The 18,515-nt window shown below is 59.4% G+C and overlaps 1 protein-coding gene across 2 annotated transcripts; it reads right to left on the reverse strand.

Moving 5' to 3' along the window:
* Positions 1-1,497: 1,497 nt before the first annotated feature.
* On the reverse strand, positions 1,498-14,788 carry ARPC1B (actin related protein 2/3 complex subunit 1B). 2 transcript variants are annotated; one of them, XM_045075091.1, is made up of 10 exons: positions 14,634-14,788; positions 7,589-7,665; positions 6,797-6,901; positions 6,157-6,379; positions 5,366-5,473; positions 3,990-4,196; positions 3,824-3,899; positions 2,975-3,180; positions 2,086-2,176; positions 1,498-1,816 (listed from the first exon to the last, which is right to left on the reverse strand). In XM_045075091.1, the coding sequence occupies exons 2-10, from the start codon at positions 7,650-7,652 to the stop codon at positions 1,778-1,780; spliced, it is 1,119 nt and encodes a 372-aa protein (XP_044931026.1). In that variant the 5' UTR covers positions 7,653-7,665; positions 14,634-14,788; the 3' UTR covers positions 1,498-1,777. The 2 variants fall into 2 exon arrangements, with proteins under 2 accessions (XP_044931026.1, XP_044931027.1); XM_045075092.1 differs by having other exon boundaries at positions 7,589-7,668; positions 14,634-14,727.
* Positions 14,789-18,515: the final 3,727 nt, after the last annotated feature.

Here is an 18,515-nt window from a genome sequence, read left to right on the forward strand (position 1 = left end):
CTGGGAACCTTCGCAGTCTTACCAGCCATCTCATCCCTGGCCTGCACACATCAGTCCTCCAGCTCCTAGACAGGTCAAACCCTTGCTCCCAGCCCTTCCTTTTTTTTTTTTTTTTTAAGATTTTATTTATTTCACAGAGAGGTCACAGGCAGGCAGAGGCAGGTGCGGGGGTGGGGGGAGCAGGCTCCCTGCTGAGCAGAGAGCCCGATTTGGGCCTCGATCCCAGGACCCTGAGATCATGAGCTGAGCCGAAGGCAGAGGCTTCACCCACGGAGCCCCCAGGCGCCCCTCACAGCCCTTCTTGCACGTAATCACTTGCCTGGAGTCTTAACTCCGTCACAATTCCTCCTTTTCTCCCCCGACCCCAACACTGGGTTGTCATTATCAACTGCCAGAGGCGATGAGCTGCTTGTCCCCTCCACTGTCCTCAACATCCAGTGGGGCGGGGTGCAGAGGAAAGCCCAGAAAGCCTGGCCGGTGGTTCTGGTGTCCGCTGGTGACCTGTCCATCACAGAACAGGGTCCAGATCGCCTCCTTCCCTGATGGGACTTCCCACCTGCCACAGGAGCCCAGCCCTATCCGATCGTGTCCTCTAATGTCTTTTCCTTCTTAGAAGCAAAAGATTGAACGTGTCAGTTTTAAGCCAAGTACTCTGTCTATAACCAGGGCAGACAGTTGACGTCCACGAGGCCTCTGCAGCTGAACAAGAGCACGCTTGCTGCTCGTCCCGCTCGTTAGGGTCTCAGAAGAACGTGGATATTCTGGGGCCACTTCTCAGCCCTGAGGTGAGCTATTAAAAAAACAAAAGGTATGTGGACACCTCCCTGGCCTTCTAGGCCCTGACAACAGTCCAGTCAGCTCCAGGACCAGAAGGTCACTTAACAGAGGGCTGGTAGGGGCTGGGGGGGGCCTTGGCAAGCATTGAGAGTGAGAGTTGTGTGGCTTGTCTCCCGCATCTTAGAATTTCTATCTTGTGATTTGAGAGTCAGTGGGGGCCTCTTCTGACTGGGGGCTGTTCTGAGGGAAGGGCCCTAGAGCAGTCCAGGAGAAGGCGTGTTTGGGTGCCCTCCGTCCTGCAAACGTAAGGCCAGATCTGTGGATGTAACTCAGTACCTGGCTGTGACTGAATAAACGGACCTGAGGAGCACGTGTTAAACAGAAAAGGCCCTCTGAACGGAACAGGAATGGGGGGAAACGGTCTTAGGAAGTGATGTGCATTTATCAGAAACCAGCTGCAGACATCAAGCAGAGAAATCAATTTCCATTAAAACCCAGAAGCAGCCTGGAATGTGCAAGTCTGGTCTGGGAATCTGACTCCCCAGTGACAGGAAGCCACCGGGGTCTGGCCGGGGTCTGGCCGTGCCCTTGCTGGACTGGGGGGAGGGGGAAGGGGGAGCGGTGAGAAGGCCCTGGGGCTTCAGGATCAATTCTGTCGGTAGAGCAGAAGGGACCTGTGCCCGTGCGAACATGCCCTTCTTCCAAACACAGGAGACCAGCTCTGAGACTGCTTTTTTATTATGTCATGTTGTTGAAGCAGTTTATGACCAGCACAGTGCTTTGAGAACATTTTTAACAATAAATGAAAGCATCTCTTTATAAGAAAAAGGCACATGTTCCTTCAATAGTTAAGAAAAGCTTCCCCCTCTCCCTCCCCTCTGCCTGGAGCAGTCCCCAGGGGAACCCAAACTGCTACCCTCGAAAAATTCAGCAAAGCGACCCTTAGCCTCCCTGACCCCTCCCCCAGCAGCTGGGATGAGGGCAAGCTCTGCATCACAGGTCATTTGATCTTGAGGTCCTTCAAGGCTGATTCCAGGCTCTGGAAGGAGACAGCAGAAGAGACAGTCTGGTTTGCAGCTGTCCCACACACCCCCCACCCCTAGGGACCTGGGCCCTAGCCAGCCCAGCCCCAACCTGCCGAAGGATGGAGAACCCGGCCTTTGGAGTCAGGCAGACCTGGATTGGAGTCTCGGCCCGAAAGGGAGGTGCCCCAGGGGGTGCCCCTCATCTCCCACCACCTTCAGTTCAAGCAAGTGCCTTCCTCCTGGAGGGATCCAGGAGGAAGGGCCAGGGTGGGCTAGGACTCACCTTCACGTCCCAGATGCTCATGCCGCCATCCATTCCCGTGGTGCAGAACTGGGAGCACTTGGCCTTCCCCCCGCTGAGCACCGAGATCTGGCTGTATAGAGGAGAGCTTGATGGGTCCCAGCCGGAGCCCTCTGCTGGACGGGAGCCCCCCGCCTCCAGGAGCTCCCACCCTTCATTCAGGCCTGCCAACTCGGGTGAGAAGTGCGGGGCTGTGCAGGTGGGGCGTGCCCCACGGAGAGCCCGGGGAGCACCCCGCGGAGAGCCGCAGAGGACGGGGCTCCCGAGTCTGCTTGAAGGAGCGGGAGGGAAGCCCAGGCACATGGAACCAGACGTGCGGAGGCCAGGCAGGGCACGAATCCCACATTGTGTGGGGAATGTCCAGAGTGACAGGCTTGTAGCAGGATCGGGGGAAGGCAAAACCAGGGGCTGGGAGGACCCACAGGGTCGTTCCAACGAGTCCTGAAAGCCGGGCTCAGGCGTTGGGTCCGAAAAGGACACTGGAGGGGATGGCCACGGGGGTCCACCTGGCGGGGGGGGGCAGGTTAGGAAGTTCCCTTGTACTTGTCCTTGCTTGGCCGTGGGTGGACGGACACCTGGGGCTGGCAGGACTGGGGCGTTGGGGACAGTTTCTCCTGCGTCATCCTGCCTCGCTGCTCAGGGAGGCGGCCGCAGGACTGGCTCAGCCACGGCTCTGGCCCACGGGTCTGGTTGCCCCCGAGAACTGGGATGGTTCCCACACCACCATGTCCTAAAAACGCCGAGCACAGCGCCTGCGCTGCCCTCACCTAATGCTGTTTTTGTGCCACCCAGAGGTCGCCCCGCTGCCCAAGTCAGGACCCCCCCCCACACACACTGCTGCGGGGGGAGTCAAGGTTGGTCCCGCCCTCACCTCACGCTGTTCTTGTGCAGCGAGTCCAGGCCAGCACCGGAGGCCACGCTGCCGTCTGAGCTCGCCTTCTTGTCCAGGTTCTGGAAGCGCTCTCGGGCCGTCAGGCCACGCTGCGAGCTCTGCTTGGGCACGTCCAGCCGCCCGCCGAAGCTCAGAGTCCCTGTGGTGCCATCGTAGGTAAACAGCACCGGGAAGCAGTCGTGGCCCTGTGACAGGGAGGGGATGTCCTGGGAGTGTGGCCGGGGCGGGCACAGCACCCATCTTACGCACCGGGAAACAGTGTGGAGACCAGGCCCGATACCCGGGGCATACGGAAAGGGACCAGGTGCTGGTGTCGGGGGGAGCAGCTGGGGGCGGCCTCCTTCCCCTGGAAGCTCAGGGAAGTTACGTCCTGCCCAGCCGGTTACACCCGCTCTGGGACGATACCCCATGCTGCACGCTTCTGGAGGCAAAGCAGGGTGACCCCCGTCTGGGACTCTGAGTGTGTTTGCTACCGGGGGAAGTGGGGTCAGGAGGGTGGGCAGGGGGAGGAGAGCGGCGCCCTCTGGATGCGCGGGACGTCTGTGCGCCCCCGCCCCGGCCCGGACGATGTAAGCAGAAAGCGCAGGCTCCCGCGCGTGATTCTGCCTCCCCATCCTCCTCCGTGGCAGCTGGGGCACATGAGGGAGACGCAGCTCCCCGGCACTGAGCAGGGCCCCCCAACACCTGCACTGCGGCAAGCGCTGCCACCGGGGCCTTGTTGGAGCAGACGCAGCCCGTTCTGCCCCAGGAGGAAGAGAAGGTGGGGGAGACCAGTGGGGAGCAGGTCTAACCGGCACCGCCCCCTCTCTGCCCCCCTCCCTGCCTCACCGCTGCCACCAGACTGTTGTCTGTGATGAAGGTCAGGGCCAGCAGCGGCAGCGTTTCAGAGGCCAGAGTCGCGACTCTGAGAGAGAGAGAGAGAGAGAGGTCAGTCGCTCCAGCCCCTCCTGCTCTGGGTCTTGGTTGCCCCCTGACCCTGGGGTCCTGTACTTACGCCATTTTCTTGTCGGCGTCAGCCAGGCACACGGTGCTGTCGTGGCTGACCCAGGCCACGCGGCTGCCGCTGGCGGAAAAGCAGACGCCGTGCACCCAGCCGCAGCTACTGCTGGACTCAAACATCAGCTCCCCGAAGGGCATCTTGGAGCCCCATGGGGTGGGTGCTGGCCGTTCCTCCACCTCCTTGATGTAGGCCGAGAAGATCCTGCCAGGAGAGACCAGGAGAGGCCGTGGTGACCGAGGGGGTCCGGGAGGGGCCTGGGGAGGCCAGAGTGCCCAGCTGGGAGCTGGTGGGCACCAGCGCCGGCTTTTTGTGACCTGCATCTTCACTCGGACGAGTGTGGGCTTCAGGGCCCTCCTGGTGCAGTCAATGTCCTGGGCACTCCTGGGCCCTCCTCTGAGGCCTGACTCTGCACAGCTGACACGGCCCCGGGGGGTGTCTGGGTCCCCATCATGCAGGTGCCTCCACTCCACAGCCAGCCCCTAGAATGCCCCCCTCCTCCCTGCTCCACACTTTTTTTTTTTTTTTTAAGATTTTAGTTATTTGATAGAGATCACAAGTAGGAAGGCAGGCAGGTGGCGGGGTGGGGACTAGGCTCCCTGCTGAGCAGAGATTCCCAATGTGGGGCTCAATCCCAGGACGCTGAGATCATGACCTGAGCCGAAAGCAGAGGCTTAACCCACTGAGCCACCCAGGCGCCCCTGCTCTGCACCTTAAATCAGGCCGGCCGCCTTCCCCACCAGCTCTACCCAGTACACCACTTTCCCACGTGCTGATGTCCTCGCTCTGTCCCAGGACCAGCACGGGGGCACTGGGCAGATCAGCTCCCCACCCACCAACAGAGCCTCGGTGGGATGTCACCCTCTCCTGGCCAGGGCCTCCAGAGGAGCCCCTGGGGCCTGCCGCAGCCTTTCCCAGGCAGAGACCCAGGCCACCTGTCTGGAGCTGGGAGCCATGGCTCGGCAGGCTCCCGGGTGCTACGCCCACAAGCACAAAGAGCCAGTGGCAACCTGGGGACGCTGCATTCCAGGCCCGCGATGATGAGGCAGATTGGTCTAAGCCCGGTCATGGATGCCAGTGTGAGACAGGTCCCCCCACTCACTGTCCTTGGGATGGAAGACAAGGAAACTAACTGAAGGAGAGGAGGGCCTGGGAAAGTGACCTTGCTAACGTGAAGCCGTAGCCAGGGCTGCAACCCGCCAACACTCTCTGAGGGCTGGAGACAGGACCCAGCGGCAGCCCCGCCGAAACCTCACAGATGCTGGACCGAGGCCCCAGGTCCCCTTGCTGGTGGCAGAGTGGGTCTGGAAGGCAGGGCGCGGGGCTCCCTCCACCCCGGTTCCTGTGCTGGTATCGGGGAGGCCCCTGCTTGCCTGCACTTGAAGTCACAGGAGCCCGCGGCCAGCAGCACGTTGTTGGGGTGCCAGTCCAGGCTGAGCACCGTGGAGCGAATGGGCTTCTTGATGTGCTTGCAAACCCACCTGCAAACACGGACAGGCGGAGGGGAGGGGAGGGGGACCGGCAGTCTCAGCACCCAAGTCCCCAGTACCCCAGGGACCTGCAGAACCCCCAGTTTCTCCGAAGGGAGAGGCCCGGATCAGGCCAGTGGGGTGCGGGGCCCCTCCAGCTGGGAACTCTATCCCTGGCGGCCTAACTGAAACCTCACAGCAAGCCTGGGGCAGGCTCAGTCATGTAGCGGCTAACTGGCCAGGGCGGACTTCGATCTCCGGTCTCCCCGACTCCAGCCTAGCCTCTGCCCTCAGGGACCCAGGGGAAAAGATGAAGTGGCCCTGGAGCACGACAGGCTGGACGTCTCAGACGAGTGACCTGAGCGCAGGACCTTACTTCGCTCGTCTGAAAAACGGGGACAACAGAAGCCCAGTCCAGGGGGCTGTCCGGGAGTCCATGCAAGCGAGTGTGCGGGGCTTTAAGCAATGCCCACAGAAGGGGTCCTGGGGTGATCTGTGCCCTTAGTAATGAGACAGAATTGTGCAAGTGCCTGTCGCCTCAACTACAAGGTCCAGAGAGGACATACTTCCCCAGGGTCATGCGAACAGGGCTCCTGAAGCCTGTCCAGTGCTCTCTGGGACACTAGTCCTGCCACCATTGGGTCTGCAGCCCCAGGGTCCCTTCCAACCCACCCTGCCCCTGCCCCGGCACCTACCAGTCATTTTCCTGCTCAAAATAGCAGATAGAGATGACACGGGAGCCACTACCCACGGCAAACTTGTTCTCCTGGGGCGCCCAGCGCACACAGCGAGCAGCACGGTTGATCCGCAGGATGACGAGTGTGGGCTTCCACGTGTGGCCCTTCAGCGTCCACACGTAGGCATTGCGGTCTGTGCCGCAGGTCACGATGCGGTTACTCTCAGGGGCCCAGTCGATGCCTGTGAGACGGTGAGAAACCAGGCTAAAGTCATCCAAGCAGAAGGGCTCCCTGGCATCCATGTAGGAGGGGCTTAGAGGCCACAATGTGGATACAAGCTGCTCCAGGGGGTGCCACTAGAACTAATACTGAGAGTGTTACCGCTCTCCAAAATATTACCAAACAGGCTGGAAAGCCAAGAGACAGAAAAGAAATGGGTCCTTGGCTATGTTGAACTGAGATGCTGGATCAAGCCTTTCCTGAAGCCCAAAAACCTCTTTAGTTTTTCAGTAATGTGAGCCAACATGATCCCTTTATAACTTGAGCCAGTTTGAATTAGGGTTGTGTTACTTGCAACCCAAACTATGCTACCTGACAGGATAGGATGACTGGCTGGACCTCCCCATCCCATCTCCTTTTCGGAGTCAGCCTGCCGTACCTGTCACCTGCCCATTGTGCTCCTTGAGCTCATGCACCTTGACCCACTTGGCCCCGCTCTTCTCATAGATGTGCACCTCGTGGTTGTTGGGGCAGATGGCAATCTCTGTAGGAAAGATGGGTGGGGTAGGGAGGAGGAGGTGTGAGTGCCCAGGTTCCCCATTTCCTCAAGACCCTCTCCCGGGAACACCCTTCATCCCTCTGCTTTGGTGCAGGGCTCCCTGAAGCACCTTGCGACCCCTCCCCTGGGACTAGCCATCCTTCCCCTCACCCACTACCCACAGGCACCCCCACGGCAATCTCGTGACTTCCCCTCCCGCCAGTGCTCTCTGCTCCCCATCTCCAGCCCTGAGACCCTTGCTGCTCTGGACAGTGCCAGGCTCCTGCTGCCAGGTCTCCTTCACCTCCCCCCAAAGACCTCCCTGGCCGCCTTTTCTAAGCCAGCGCCTCTGCCTCCCAGGGCTTTCCCTCGCCCTGTGTGTTTCTCTCCAAGCCATCTTCATTTCTCAGCCCAGCCTGGGAGCCCCAGTGGCATCTGCAGCAGGGCCTGGCCCAGCATGGGGCCGCAGTCTCCCCTCCACCCCCTCACGGCCACCCTCGCCAGCTGCCCCTGTGTGTGGCCAGAACTCGTCCAACCCCTCTTACATCCTCTGGACCAGAGGTGAAGGAAGGGCACAGCCAACCCTCAGAGACCACAGTCTAGGGCGCCCAGCTGCTGTACTGCCCATCCGCACTCTGGGGGCCCCCCCCCCGCTCCCCCCTCCCCACGTCATCCTGTGGCGGCGGCACTCACGGGTGCGGTCCTTGTTCCAGGCATGGCAGCTGATGGGCTCCACCAGGAAGCTGTGGTACGCCATGGCTGCTTAGCTCCTGCACCCGAGAGAGGAAGGGACCCCCGTCAATCCCCGCCTCTGACCCCAGAACGGGCCCCAGCCAACCTAGTGGGAGGGCAGCAGGGGCCAGCCTGGTCTTCCCTTGAGTGGGGTGTGCTAACCCTGTTTCAGGTCAGGTGTCCCTCATCATCTGTGCCTCAGTTTCCTCCAGGACAGAGGGCATCCCCCTCAGAAGGATGGAGCGAGGGGCGCCTGGGTGGCTCAGTCCATGAAGCATCTGCCTTCTGCTCAGGTCACGACCTCAGGCTGGGGATCGAGCCCGCATCGGGCTGCCTGTTTGTCCCTCTCCCTCCACCACTCGCCCCCTCCCCACTCATGGTCTTGCTCTCAAATTAAATAAATTTAAAATAAAATGTTTTTAAAAGGAGGGAGTGAGGATGAAATGAGAGCGGTGCCCAGCCCACAGCAGGCGCCTCCCACACCCAGAGCTCTGGATTTCACGGGGGAGGGCAGGAAGCTGGTCTGCAGGGGCCTGCAGGTGAGGGCACGGACCGACACACAGACACACAGACCCCTTCCTCCCCTGCCGCTGAAATTGCCCTGAGCCTGAAGCGGGGTGGGATACCCACGAGTGGGGGAGGGGCAGTTCCTTGCCCCCACCATCCCCTCCCCGCCCAGCTCTGCCCACCCTGTTCCATTTGGCCAAGTCCTACTCAACTGGAAAGACCCCAGGTGAACTTGACTTCCTCAAACCCGTGCTCTCCCCTACTTGCCGCCCGTGACTGACGTACTGCTCACCCCTCCGAACCTCAGTGTCCCCATCTGCCCTGCGGGAACAGGAATCCTGCCCCCAGAGGGGTTGACAGGTAAAAGAAGACATTAAGCCATGCCTGGCACACATTCGGGTGTTCACGAGACGCCCCTCCCGCGGGGGAACACCCAGCCACAACCCACCCGTGTGGGCGTCTGTCTCCCCGACTCAGCGGCTGATCCCAGGGCCCACGGGGCTCAGGCCTTTGCACTGGCTGTTCCCCAGGCCCCCAGAGCTCCCCTGACTGCGCACCTGCCTGCCAAGCCCGCACGGCTGCTCTTCAGGTCTGTGTCCAAGGCCGCCACCTCAGCCTACCCCGGGGCTCCCTATTTCCCGGAGGGAAGACTCCCCCCACCCCTGCAGAGGATCACCACTGACCCTCTGTCACTCTGCACTCATTCGCTGCACCTGCGGCTCCCCCCAGCTGGGACAGCGGAGCTGGAGGCACACAGCGCTCACTGGTCTTGTCCACGGTGCTCTCCCCAGGGCCTAAGCTCCCTAAGTACGGGATGAACACGACTGTATACGGTCACTAGTGCCCAGGAGAGGAAGTTCTTTATTAAAAAGTTAAACTATGGGGGCGTCTGGCTGGCTCAGTCAGTAGAGCATGCGACTCTTGAACTTGGGGTGGTGTGTTCAAGCCCCGTGGTGGGTGTAGAGAGGTCTTAAAATCTTAGAAAAAAGCAACCCTCCCCCAACCACCCAACAGATCCAGAATGCTCCTCCCTTGCCAGCTCTAAGCAGTCCAGGCATCTCTCTCTCTCTCTCTTTTTTTTCATTCCAGGATTATAGCACAGTGCTACATTAGCTTCTGGTGCACAGCCTAGTGACTCAATTCTGCTTGGTACTCCGCGCTCATCAAGACGAGTGTGCCCTTAGTCGCCTTCCCCTAGTTCACCCATCCCCCCCACACACACAAGTGTTCTTGACTTTAGTGCTCAGATGCCACAGCCCCAGAGGACAGACGGAGAGGCTGAGGTTCAGCGAGGGGGCAACTATCCACCCTCACACCTGGCAGGTGTCACCAGGAACCGGTTGGCAGGTTTGCAGCTCATGGACTAGGCTAACGGATGGCTTCTCCCCAGCCCCAGGCTTGAGCCCCGAACACCCCAGGAAACTTACTGGGCACCTCCCTGGCCCCTCAGGAGAACGGCCGCTTACATGAGGCTCTGCTGAGGCACAGCGTGGACTAGGGGTCCAGCCCCAAGAACTGGCTGCATGTAGCCCACTGTCCCCCGAGAAATCCAGGGCTCAGGGACCAGCCTGCCCCAGGCGGCCCCACCTATCCTGCTGGGCCTGGCTTCCTGACCCCCAGCTCACCGTCTTGTGGGCCCTGCTCCTCCTGCCCACCCCAGATCCAAAACCTGTTTTTATTTATAGCAGGAAGCTCTGGAAGGTTCCTGGGGCAGCCCAGGTCTCAGGGGTACAAAGACACATGTGCAGGTACAGGACAGGGATGTGCCTGGAGCACCAAGGGCACCAAGTGGGTCCTTGATCGATACTGCTGAGGCAGAGAAAGCGGACACAGCTGCAGCCCAGGCTCAGGCCACACACACACGCGCGTGTTCAGCCTCATACACGTGCACAAGCACACTGCTCTGTGTTACTGTGTTCATGCACACACCGGTCTCGTGTTCAGCCTTGCAAGCGCACACAAGCACACTTCCCTGCATGCTCCCATGTGTTCAGCTGTGCACACACACGCACACTGCTCTCACGAGTTCAGCCTTGCACTCACACACACAAGCACACTGCTCCCACATGCTCCCACCTGTTCAGCTTTGCACAGGCACACAAGCACACTGCTCCCGCATGTTCCCACGTGTCGTCTTGCACACGCACACAACCACACTGCCCCCACATTCTCCACGTTCAGCCTTGCACACAAGCACACTGCCCCTGCACGCTCCCATGTGTCCAGCCTTGCACGCGCACACACAAGCACACGGCTCCCACCGCAGCCGCTTCCCCAGCCTCTCCTCATAAGGCCTCTCTGTGGAAGACAAAGGTTCCCGGAAGCGGCACTTCGGGTCCCTCAGCTCAGGTCAGCAGGCCTGATGGGGACTTCCCCCAGCACTTCCGGTGCCACTGGCCAGGGCAGCACAGGTACCCAGCTTGGCTGGAGCACTTCGTCACCATCCCCACCACAGACGACAAGACTACGAAGTGCGAGGACCAGGGCTATCCGTGCTAATCTGCCCACCCTTATTTTCCAAGGTCACCAGCGGGGCAGAGAGAAGGCCAGAGGCCCACTTCCACACCCTGGCCGGGCTCCTGCCGGTGCTGTGAAGGCCAACCACATCCCCCCAACCCTTCAGCCCCACTGGCCCAGAAGGAAGAAGCCCCGTGGCTACACCCCTGAGGGTCTCTGGGCCCACAGCTTGTCTGCAGAATTAACTTCCCAGCTCCATTGGGCCCAGACTGTGTGGCCGGGTGTCTCTGCTTCTTGTTGGGTCTTGGGCAAGAGTATCTAACTAGACCTGGGGGCCAGGCTCTAAAAAGTCTGTCTAGTGTGATGTTCCAGAGTTCCAGGCTGTTTGGATGGAGAGGTTGGGTCTGCTGAAGACAGCAGCCCCCATACTAGTAACACAGGCAAGAGGACTTGGGGAGCCCTGACCATTGTTTCTTAGAACCCAAAGGTCCTCAAGTGGGAGAGGAAGGGGCTGATAAAGACGGCCACAGGCACAGTGGGACAGGCAGGGTGATGAGGGGAGGCTCAGACCACATCTATCAGCCAATCACACTTTAGCATGAATTCAGACAGAAATACTCCTAGTACGCTGCATTAACTAACACCTTAAAGGGACTTGGGGTATTTACAGGGGAAGGGGGTGGGAGAGAAGAGGTGCATCTTCCCCTTTTCATAACTTTTTCATAATGTCTGCAAAGCAACTAAAACTAAAGCATTGCCTCAGCAATGACTCCCAACCCCCAAGTCAGCAATGAGGAAGTGGTAACCCAGAGAGGGGAGTAGCTTCTCTGGCCACTGTTGCCTCAGGGCTACATCTTCCTAGAGGAGAATCACTGGATTGTTCCCGGTGTGGTCAGACTCAGGGAGGCAGCCTTCACGCCCAGCCACCCTCCCGCACAACTCTGACTCCATCGTTCCCAGGAAACTTCTGTGGGTGGGGGAGGAGGCTAGCACCCACCGCCAGCCAGTCCCCCGAAAAGGGTATGCAATTAGAGTTGCTTTGCCCAAGTGTGTTGACAACACAATACCTAAGCAATGGCTCAAGAGGGAAACAAAGGCAGACTGAAGTCATGGCCTCCGGATCCCACCCCCCACCCCCCCCCACCCCCGCTCCCTGCCCCGCCGCACCCCGCCCAGTCACTTAACACTGCAGCCCTGTGAGCCAGCACCCTGGGCCCACTGGACTTCTGGGGACAAAGGGAGGAAGGCGCTCTGGGTACCGTGTTGGGACTAGGAATCCATGTGGTGGGATCTGTGCCTCATTACCCTACAGAGGCTGGGGGAGTGTGGGCCAAATGCTGAGTTTCCTCGGCCTGCCTCCCCTTGCCAGCCTCAAGCCAGGATCTCCGTGTTCCCCAGTAGCCCTTCCCTGGCATCCTTCCAGCACACAGTGAACGCTCCGTATGAATGGGCGGGACATCACCCAGAGCTGGGGCAGCGCGGGGAAGGGTGGCCTGAAGTCTGGGAGGGGGTTTGGGTCTCCAAAGTAGGGTGTGGGTTTCCCTGCAGGGGTTGCCAGAGACCAGACACTGGGATAGGGAGGTAAGCTCCCCAGGGGTAGGGTATGTGCTCTGTCCACCTCTGTATCCCCAGCACCAACTACAGTGCCTGGCACACATAACAGGTGCTCGATGATATTTCTTAAATGTGGTTGAATGAATCCATCCTTTCCTTTAGGGGATGGGCTATAAGAAATAGGCTTTATTATCTCAGTGGCATATGTACACAGTTTTTAAATATTTACTGGGGAGTATGTGCTCAGTTTTTTTTTTTTTCTTCTTCTTCTTCCTGATTAGGGTCAATGATTAGCAAAGCTTGGAAACCTGAACTCTAGAAGGTGGTCTCTGAGCATTTAGGAAGAACTCAGCTCCCCTCCAAAGCAGAGCAAGCCAGGAAAAGCCTGGCTTAGTGCTCTCTCCTTACAGTGCTGGGGGCAAATTCTGCCTCTCTCCATACTGGCTGGATGCCTCAGCCAATTCTTCCTTCACATCTGGATCAGGAAAGGCTGCGGTGAACAAGGTACCGGCTGTAAGGTTTCTCATTGCTTTCAGAGAAGCTTGGCCAGTCTTCTCTGAAGCCAGAGGTTTGGCTGTATCTGAGGCTAAGCCAGGAAAGAGCAGTCTGGAGCAGGATCTTGGCCCTACAGGCACTCAGGGAAGTCCCCACCCAGCTCAGGCGCTCCAGGGAGCTGCCAGCAAGCCATTTTGCACACGTGCTAAGCAGTTACTCAACTTCCTATGTATATGGAGTAGCCCTTGCCACCCCACATAAACCAGCTAATCTCTCCTCCCCAGGTCTGCTCCTGAAGTTTTACAAACGAGGCAAAAATCAAGTCAAGAAATAAAAAATGAAAACAGTCCTAGAAAGGCACCATAAAACTTATTAATAAAGCAATCCAAACAAAACAAAATCCAAAAACACATAAAACGCAATGTTGGCAGAGTTGTGGAGAAACTCATTTGTTACTAATTTGTTTAGCCTTTCTGAGAGCAATACGATAACAATTCAACAACTGTGTTGGAACAAACAGAATAATATGAACAGGAACTTAAAAATTAACACTCTTTGGTGGCATAAATTCATTTTGGTGCCAAGAAAATAACCACTGACTCTTTTTTTTTTTTTTTTTTAAGCAAACATGTTCATAATAACCCCCTTTAGAATGATGGAAGTGTGGAAAAATCCAGATGACTACAAATATGGCAAGAGTAAACTGTGACACTAACATGTTGGGATACCGTTTAACTATCCAAAAGGAGGTAGTGGATTACACACAAAGACACACACAAACTACCTTTACTGGCATCTTTAAATGCCGGGTATTTTTAGCCAAGGCTTGGACATACATTCTCTTTTACCCCTGAAAGCAAGACTAAGTTAAGTAGTTTTGTGTTTGTTTGTTTTAACCTTCATTTTGTACATAAGGCAACAGACTCAGACAAAAAGCCAAGATTTGCTCCAAGCCACACACCTCCCACATGGCCCAGTTTTGAGATTCTGACCCCAAATCTCAGAGGTTAACATCATCCAGACACTTTGATTAATGTGGATGGTAGTGGCAACAGTTAGGAGCACACCTCTGTACCCTGTGCCAGGCACGTTGCCAAGCGCCTTCCACCCATTATTCCATATAAGCCTCAGGATGCCCCATTTTACAGATGAGAAAGGTTGAGGCCCAGGGACGTTAGATGGCTTGCTAAGGTCATGGGCCAGTGAGGAAGCTGGCACTCTTACCCCGGTCCCAGAGGCCCTTAACCACTTGGCAGCACTGCCTGTCAGGCGTGGGGAGTCCGGAGAGAGCCTGGAAGAACCCCGGGAGCGCCTCCTGCTCGGTCCCTACGCTAGGCTGGTTCCGGGGCTTCCCGCTAGTCTTTTCAGGGTTACTGTCACCGCCCTGGGCGGGCCCCGCTGCTTTCCCCGCGGGCCAAGGAGGGGCCGCTCCGCTCGGCGTTCGGGAACCCCTCCGGGTGAGGACCGCGAACCCGGGCCCCAGGGGCGGAGGGGTGCGCGGGGGGCCCGGGGAGGTGGCGCGGGGGAGGGGAGGCGGGAGGGGCAAGGTGGGCGGGGGCGCCAGCTCATTTCCCGGCCCGAGCAACCCGGAAGGCTGGAGGATGGAGGGGAAGTGACTGGGCGTGGGGCCCTCGCGGCCCGAAACAGCGGGGGGACAGACAGCGGGGTAGAGGCAAGGGCAGGGAGGAGGAGGCCGGGGCGGCACCACGGGGGCCGGGGCCGCCCCGAGGGCGCCGGGGAGCAGGGAGCCCTGAATTTCCCTCGCCTGGAGGGGGCCCGCACCCCGGAACCGGCCCGCCATCCCGAGGTCCCCTCACCTCCAGGCGGACCCACACACCTGGCAAGCCCCCAGCCCTGTGCCCCTTCAACCCGGGCACCCCCTCCCCGCGCCCCTATGTCTGCGGACGCCCGGCACCCTCCTCACCTGCATGCAACTCCCCGCCCCCTCTCCCGGGGGCGCCCCTTCCCCTCCGGGGGTCCCCAAGCCCCTCACCTCCCGGCGCCCCGGCCGCGGACTCTGGGCAGTCGACGCGCCGAACCGGCTCTGGGCCCCGCGCCGCGCCGCAGCCACTTCCTCGTGGGCGGGGGGCGGGGCCTCCCAGCCTCAGCCCCGCGGGGACGGGGGCGGCGACCAGGGTGGCGGCCGCCGGATCCCAGGCCCCGCCCACCCATCCGGGGTGGGGGCTGCGCGGCGCCCAGGCGCCCAGAAACCCTCCGCGACCGCCCCTCGCAACTTAACGGGTGGGGAAACTGAGGCTCAGGGAGGCGCACAGCCGGAGCGGCAGCTGGGCGGAGAGCACACGTGCCCACCGCGGAGAGAGCGCCCTCTCCATCCTTCCTCGGGGCGCTGATGCCCACAGGGCGCAAAAAGTGCAGGCCCGGAACCCGCGGCGGGCAGGAAGGCGAGGCGGGGCCGCCGGCCCCTGCCGCCGCAACCCCTCCCACCCCCACCCCGCCCGTACTGCAAAATGCGCCCGGGGCAGGGCTGTCCGCGGGCGTCCTGCGGCGACCCTGGCTGGCCCAGCTCCCTCTCTCAGGGAGGGCTCCTTGCTCTTGGCTTCCGCGGCCGTCCGCTTCTCGCCGTTAAGTTGCCGGCTGGCGTGGCAACCACGTGAATTTGCGAGTCTTTCCGTCCTTAGCCTCTGCCTCATCAGCGGAGACGTGGCCAGGGGGCGGGGAGATGGGGGAGACCCTGGTGAAGACCCCGCTGTGCCCTCCCAGCCGGCCAGGCCCCTCCCGGGGAGTCCCCTCGCCCAGGGTCAGCCGCAGGCGGCCGGCGGCAGGTGCGGTGCGGGTCTTGCCAGACTCCCACCCTGACAGCTCTCGGGGCCGTGACACATGTTCTTCCGGCCTGGAACCCTTTGCCAAACACCCTGTCCCCTCCTGGCCAACTTCGGTTTCTAACGCAGGACGTGTCTCTTAGCTCTTTGCCCACAACCCCTGCCCCCACTGGAGGTGTCCGCGGGACTCCCAGCCCCGACCTGCGCTCCTGTCCTAGCGCCGGTCACACTGGATTCTGCCTCCGGGGGGTGGGGGTGGTGGGGAGGAGGACATGTGTGCGAACACGGGAGCTCTTCCACGATCGAGTCTCCGGGGAGAAGCCTCAGCTACGGTTTGCGGGACTACCAGCCTTCCCGGCTGGAGGAGACACTGCGGGGCTGTCACCAGCCCTCCCATCTCGCCGTGGAGAAAAGCCCAGAGAACTGACCCGCACCCGAGTCAAAGTCTGACTGGTGGGCTCCAGCCCAACCTGCTGCTGCCAACGAGCCAAGGATGCTACCTATTCAGGAGGCTGGAGATTTTGCTACCCATCGCTAAAAGCATCCGGACAAATCCGAACACCTGAGGATTCCCTCCCTCCCCGTGAAAACCGAGCGTGTAAACTGTTGGTATTTGCTCTGCTGCGCACCTGCGTTCACGAGGCTCCGCGCGCACCTGTTGCGGGAGTGCAGGTGTGGGAGAAATGAGCTTCAGGCAAAGCACTGTGACCGCGCTCCATCTCGGGCCCCGTTAGCGAGTCTGACTCCTGGGAAGCACCGCCAGCCCCCCTCGCAGGCCTGGTGGTTGAGGGAAGACCGCCTCACACCGGGAAGCCCTGGCAGGGGTCCTGAGGGGGCACACAGTTCTCCAAGCCTGAAGTGAAGCGACTCCTTGAGTGAGGGGAACCCGGGGTTGGAAGGATTTCACTCCGGGTTCTGGAACAACTCAAAGAGCTCATTTCTTCCTGGAAACTGCTCCCACCCCCGGCCCTGGGGGGAAGATGCTGCCCTCCCCCTTCTCAGGTTTCCGAGGAAGGCGGCGACACCCCCAGGCTGACTCTTCTTCGGGGTGGGCGGAGTTGGAGGAGGGCAGTCCCTGGGGGCTGGTGCGATCTCCTCAGGTCCTCCAGGTTCTTTCTGGCTTTCAGTTCCTACCTCCTGGCGGCACTGGCCTTGCTGCCTCCTGGTCACAAGAGGGCAGCCACGCTCCAGACATCTGGACTCTGGACGCGGTGGGCGGGCCCCTGCAGTGGGGGAGAGGGGGGAGGAAAACCTTTCCTGAAACACCCAGTCTGAGCCCCTTCTGTTTCAGCTTGTGCCCCCCACCCCGCAACAAGGGGACCATGATTCTCTGTCGCTGAGAGCAAGGGACTGCCACCTGATCCCCGTGAGGAGGAAGAGGAGAAACCCCTATGTCTCCTCTCCCAGGCCATACCTGCTTGTGCGGTGGACAAAGCCCAGGAGGCCCAGAGCTCACTTAGCATCTCCTATCCTGGTGCCCCTGTTGCACACCCCCTTCCAAGCCACAGGGTTTTGTGCCAGTCTGATCCGACACTACAACCAAACCCCCCAAGGTATAGTTGGAAGCGTCCCCACAGGACTCGCCTGGGCTTGCTCACCAGGGGTCTCCACTCCCCGCCCTCGCCCAGCAGGGGGCGTGCTTAGCGGTTACCACTGGGGCCCTCTCCACCTTGGGCGGGGCTCGAACTCCGCAATCCCAAGATCAAGTCACTTACTCCACTGACTCAGCCAGCCAGCACCCCCCTTCCACCCCCCCGCCCCACGGACTTGTTTTGTCATCTTTAAAATGTGGCAGTGACAGTTCCAAACAACCCTGTAGGGTTGTTGGGAGTAGTTGACACCTATCAGTTGTGTACCTCGGTGCCTGGTCCAGGTATCAGTTGTGTACATCGGTGCCTGGTCCAGGAGCTATACTCAGGTGGTGCATCAAAGGTGTGGCTACAGCACCCTTCTGGGCACCCAGGCAACCCTCCCACCCCGCCCCCCGGTGAATGACGGAAAGGTGGTGGCTATCCCACTTTTTTCTTTTTTTTTTTTTCAGAGTGAGAGAGAGAACAAGCAGGGGGAGCGGGAGGGAGAGAGAGAACCTGAATCCCCCCCCACCTCCTCCCGATGCGGGACTTGACCCCAGGTCCCTGGGATCATGACCTGAGCCGAAGGCAGACACTTAACCGACTGAGCCACCCAGGCGCCCCTTTCCAACTTTCTCTGATCACGACCCACAGTGCCGGATATCGTGAACCCAGACACACCCCCACGTGTATCTGAAACCGAGGTATTGTGGCGCGTTCACTGCCACGCCAAATGTTCTTTTGTTTTTCGAATGCCAGTCATGACATACGAAATGGATTTTTGCAACCACGAATGGGCTCTGACCCTCAACTTGAAAAACGTTCTAGAACGTGTTTCCTTCCTTTTCCTGAATCGATCGTGTAGGTATTAGCTTCCTATTGCTGCTTTAGCAACTTGCCACAAACAGGACAGCTGCAAGCAACACAAAGGTATTCGCTTACGTTTCTGGAGGTCAAAGTCTCTGGCCTCGGTGGGCAGTGTGGCGTTCCTGCCGGAGGCTCCAGGGGAGAGCTTGTTTCCTTGTCTTTCTCGGTGGCCAGAGGCCGCCAGCCTTTTTTGGTCCCATGGCCGCATCTGACTCACCTGCCTGTCTCCCTCATAAAGATCCCTGGGACCACATCGGGCCCACCTGGCTAACTTTAACTTAATTACATCGGCCAAGTTCACAGTTCTGGGATTAGGACATGGTCATCTTTGGGGGGACATTACTCTACCTACTGCACCCAGTATTTAAATTATACATGTATAAAAAAATAACCTTATAATTCAGGTAACTGATCTACATGGGACCTGAGTCCACACGGGGTAGCTCACGGCTTGGGCACACTGCAGGCACCGAGGGAAACCCTGGTCCTCTACACCACTGCCTCCGGAGTTAGGGCACACGTGGGAGCTGTAAACCACTCGACTGATGGCCATTGAGCCAAACTGAAGAGTCGTCGAAGCAATCAATCTGGATTCAGAAGCTGAACTCAGCCTTTCTCTCTCAGAATATTCTGGAAAGAACTACTGGAGTTTTTTTT

The sequence above is a fragment of the Mustela putorius genome, unplaced genomic scaffold (assembly GCF_011764305.1).
Source record: "Mustela putorius furo isolate JIRA1106 unplaced genomic scaffold, ASM1176430v1.1 tig00000139_pilon_pilon_pilon, whole genome shotgun sequence".
Classification (NCBI taxonomy): domain Eukaryota; kingdom Metazoa; phylum Chordata; class Mammalia; order Carnivora; family Mustelidae; genus Mustela; species Mustela putorius.

Bases quoted from the DNA above. Each gene is read 5' to 3' on its own strand.
- ARPC1B (XM_045075091.1), bottom strand. From the start codon at position 7,652: ATGGCGTACCACAGCTTCCTGGTGGAGCCCATCAGCTGCCATGCCTGG. The intron at 6,902-7,588 runs GTGAGTGCCGCC...TCTTTCCTACAG, and splicing joins CTGGAACAAGGACCGCACCC to AGATTGCCATCTGCCCCAAC. The intron at 1,817-2,085 runs GTGAGTCCTAGC...GTCTCCTTCCAG, and splicing joins TGAGCATCTGGGACGTGAAG to AGCCTGGAATCAGCCTTGAA.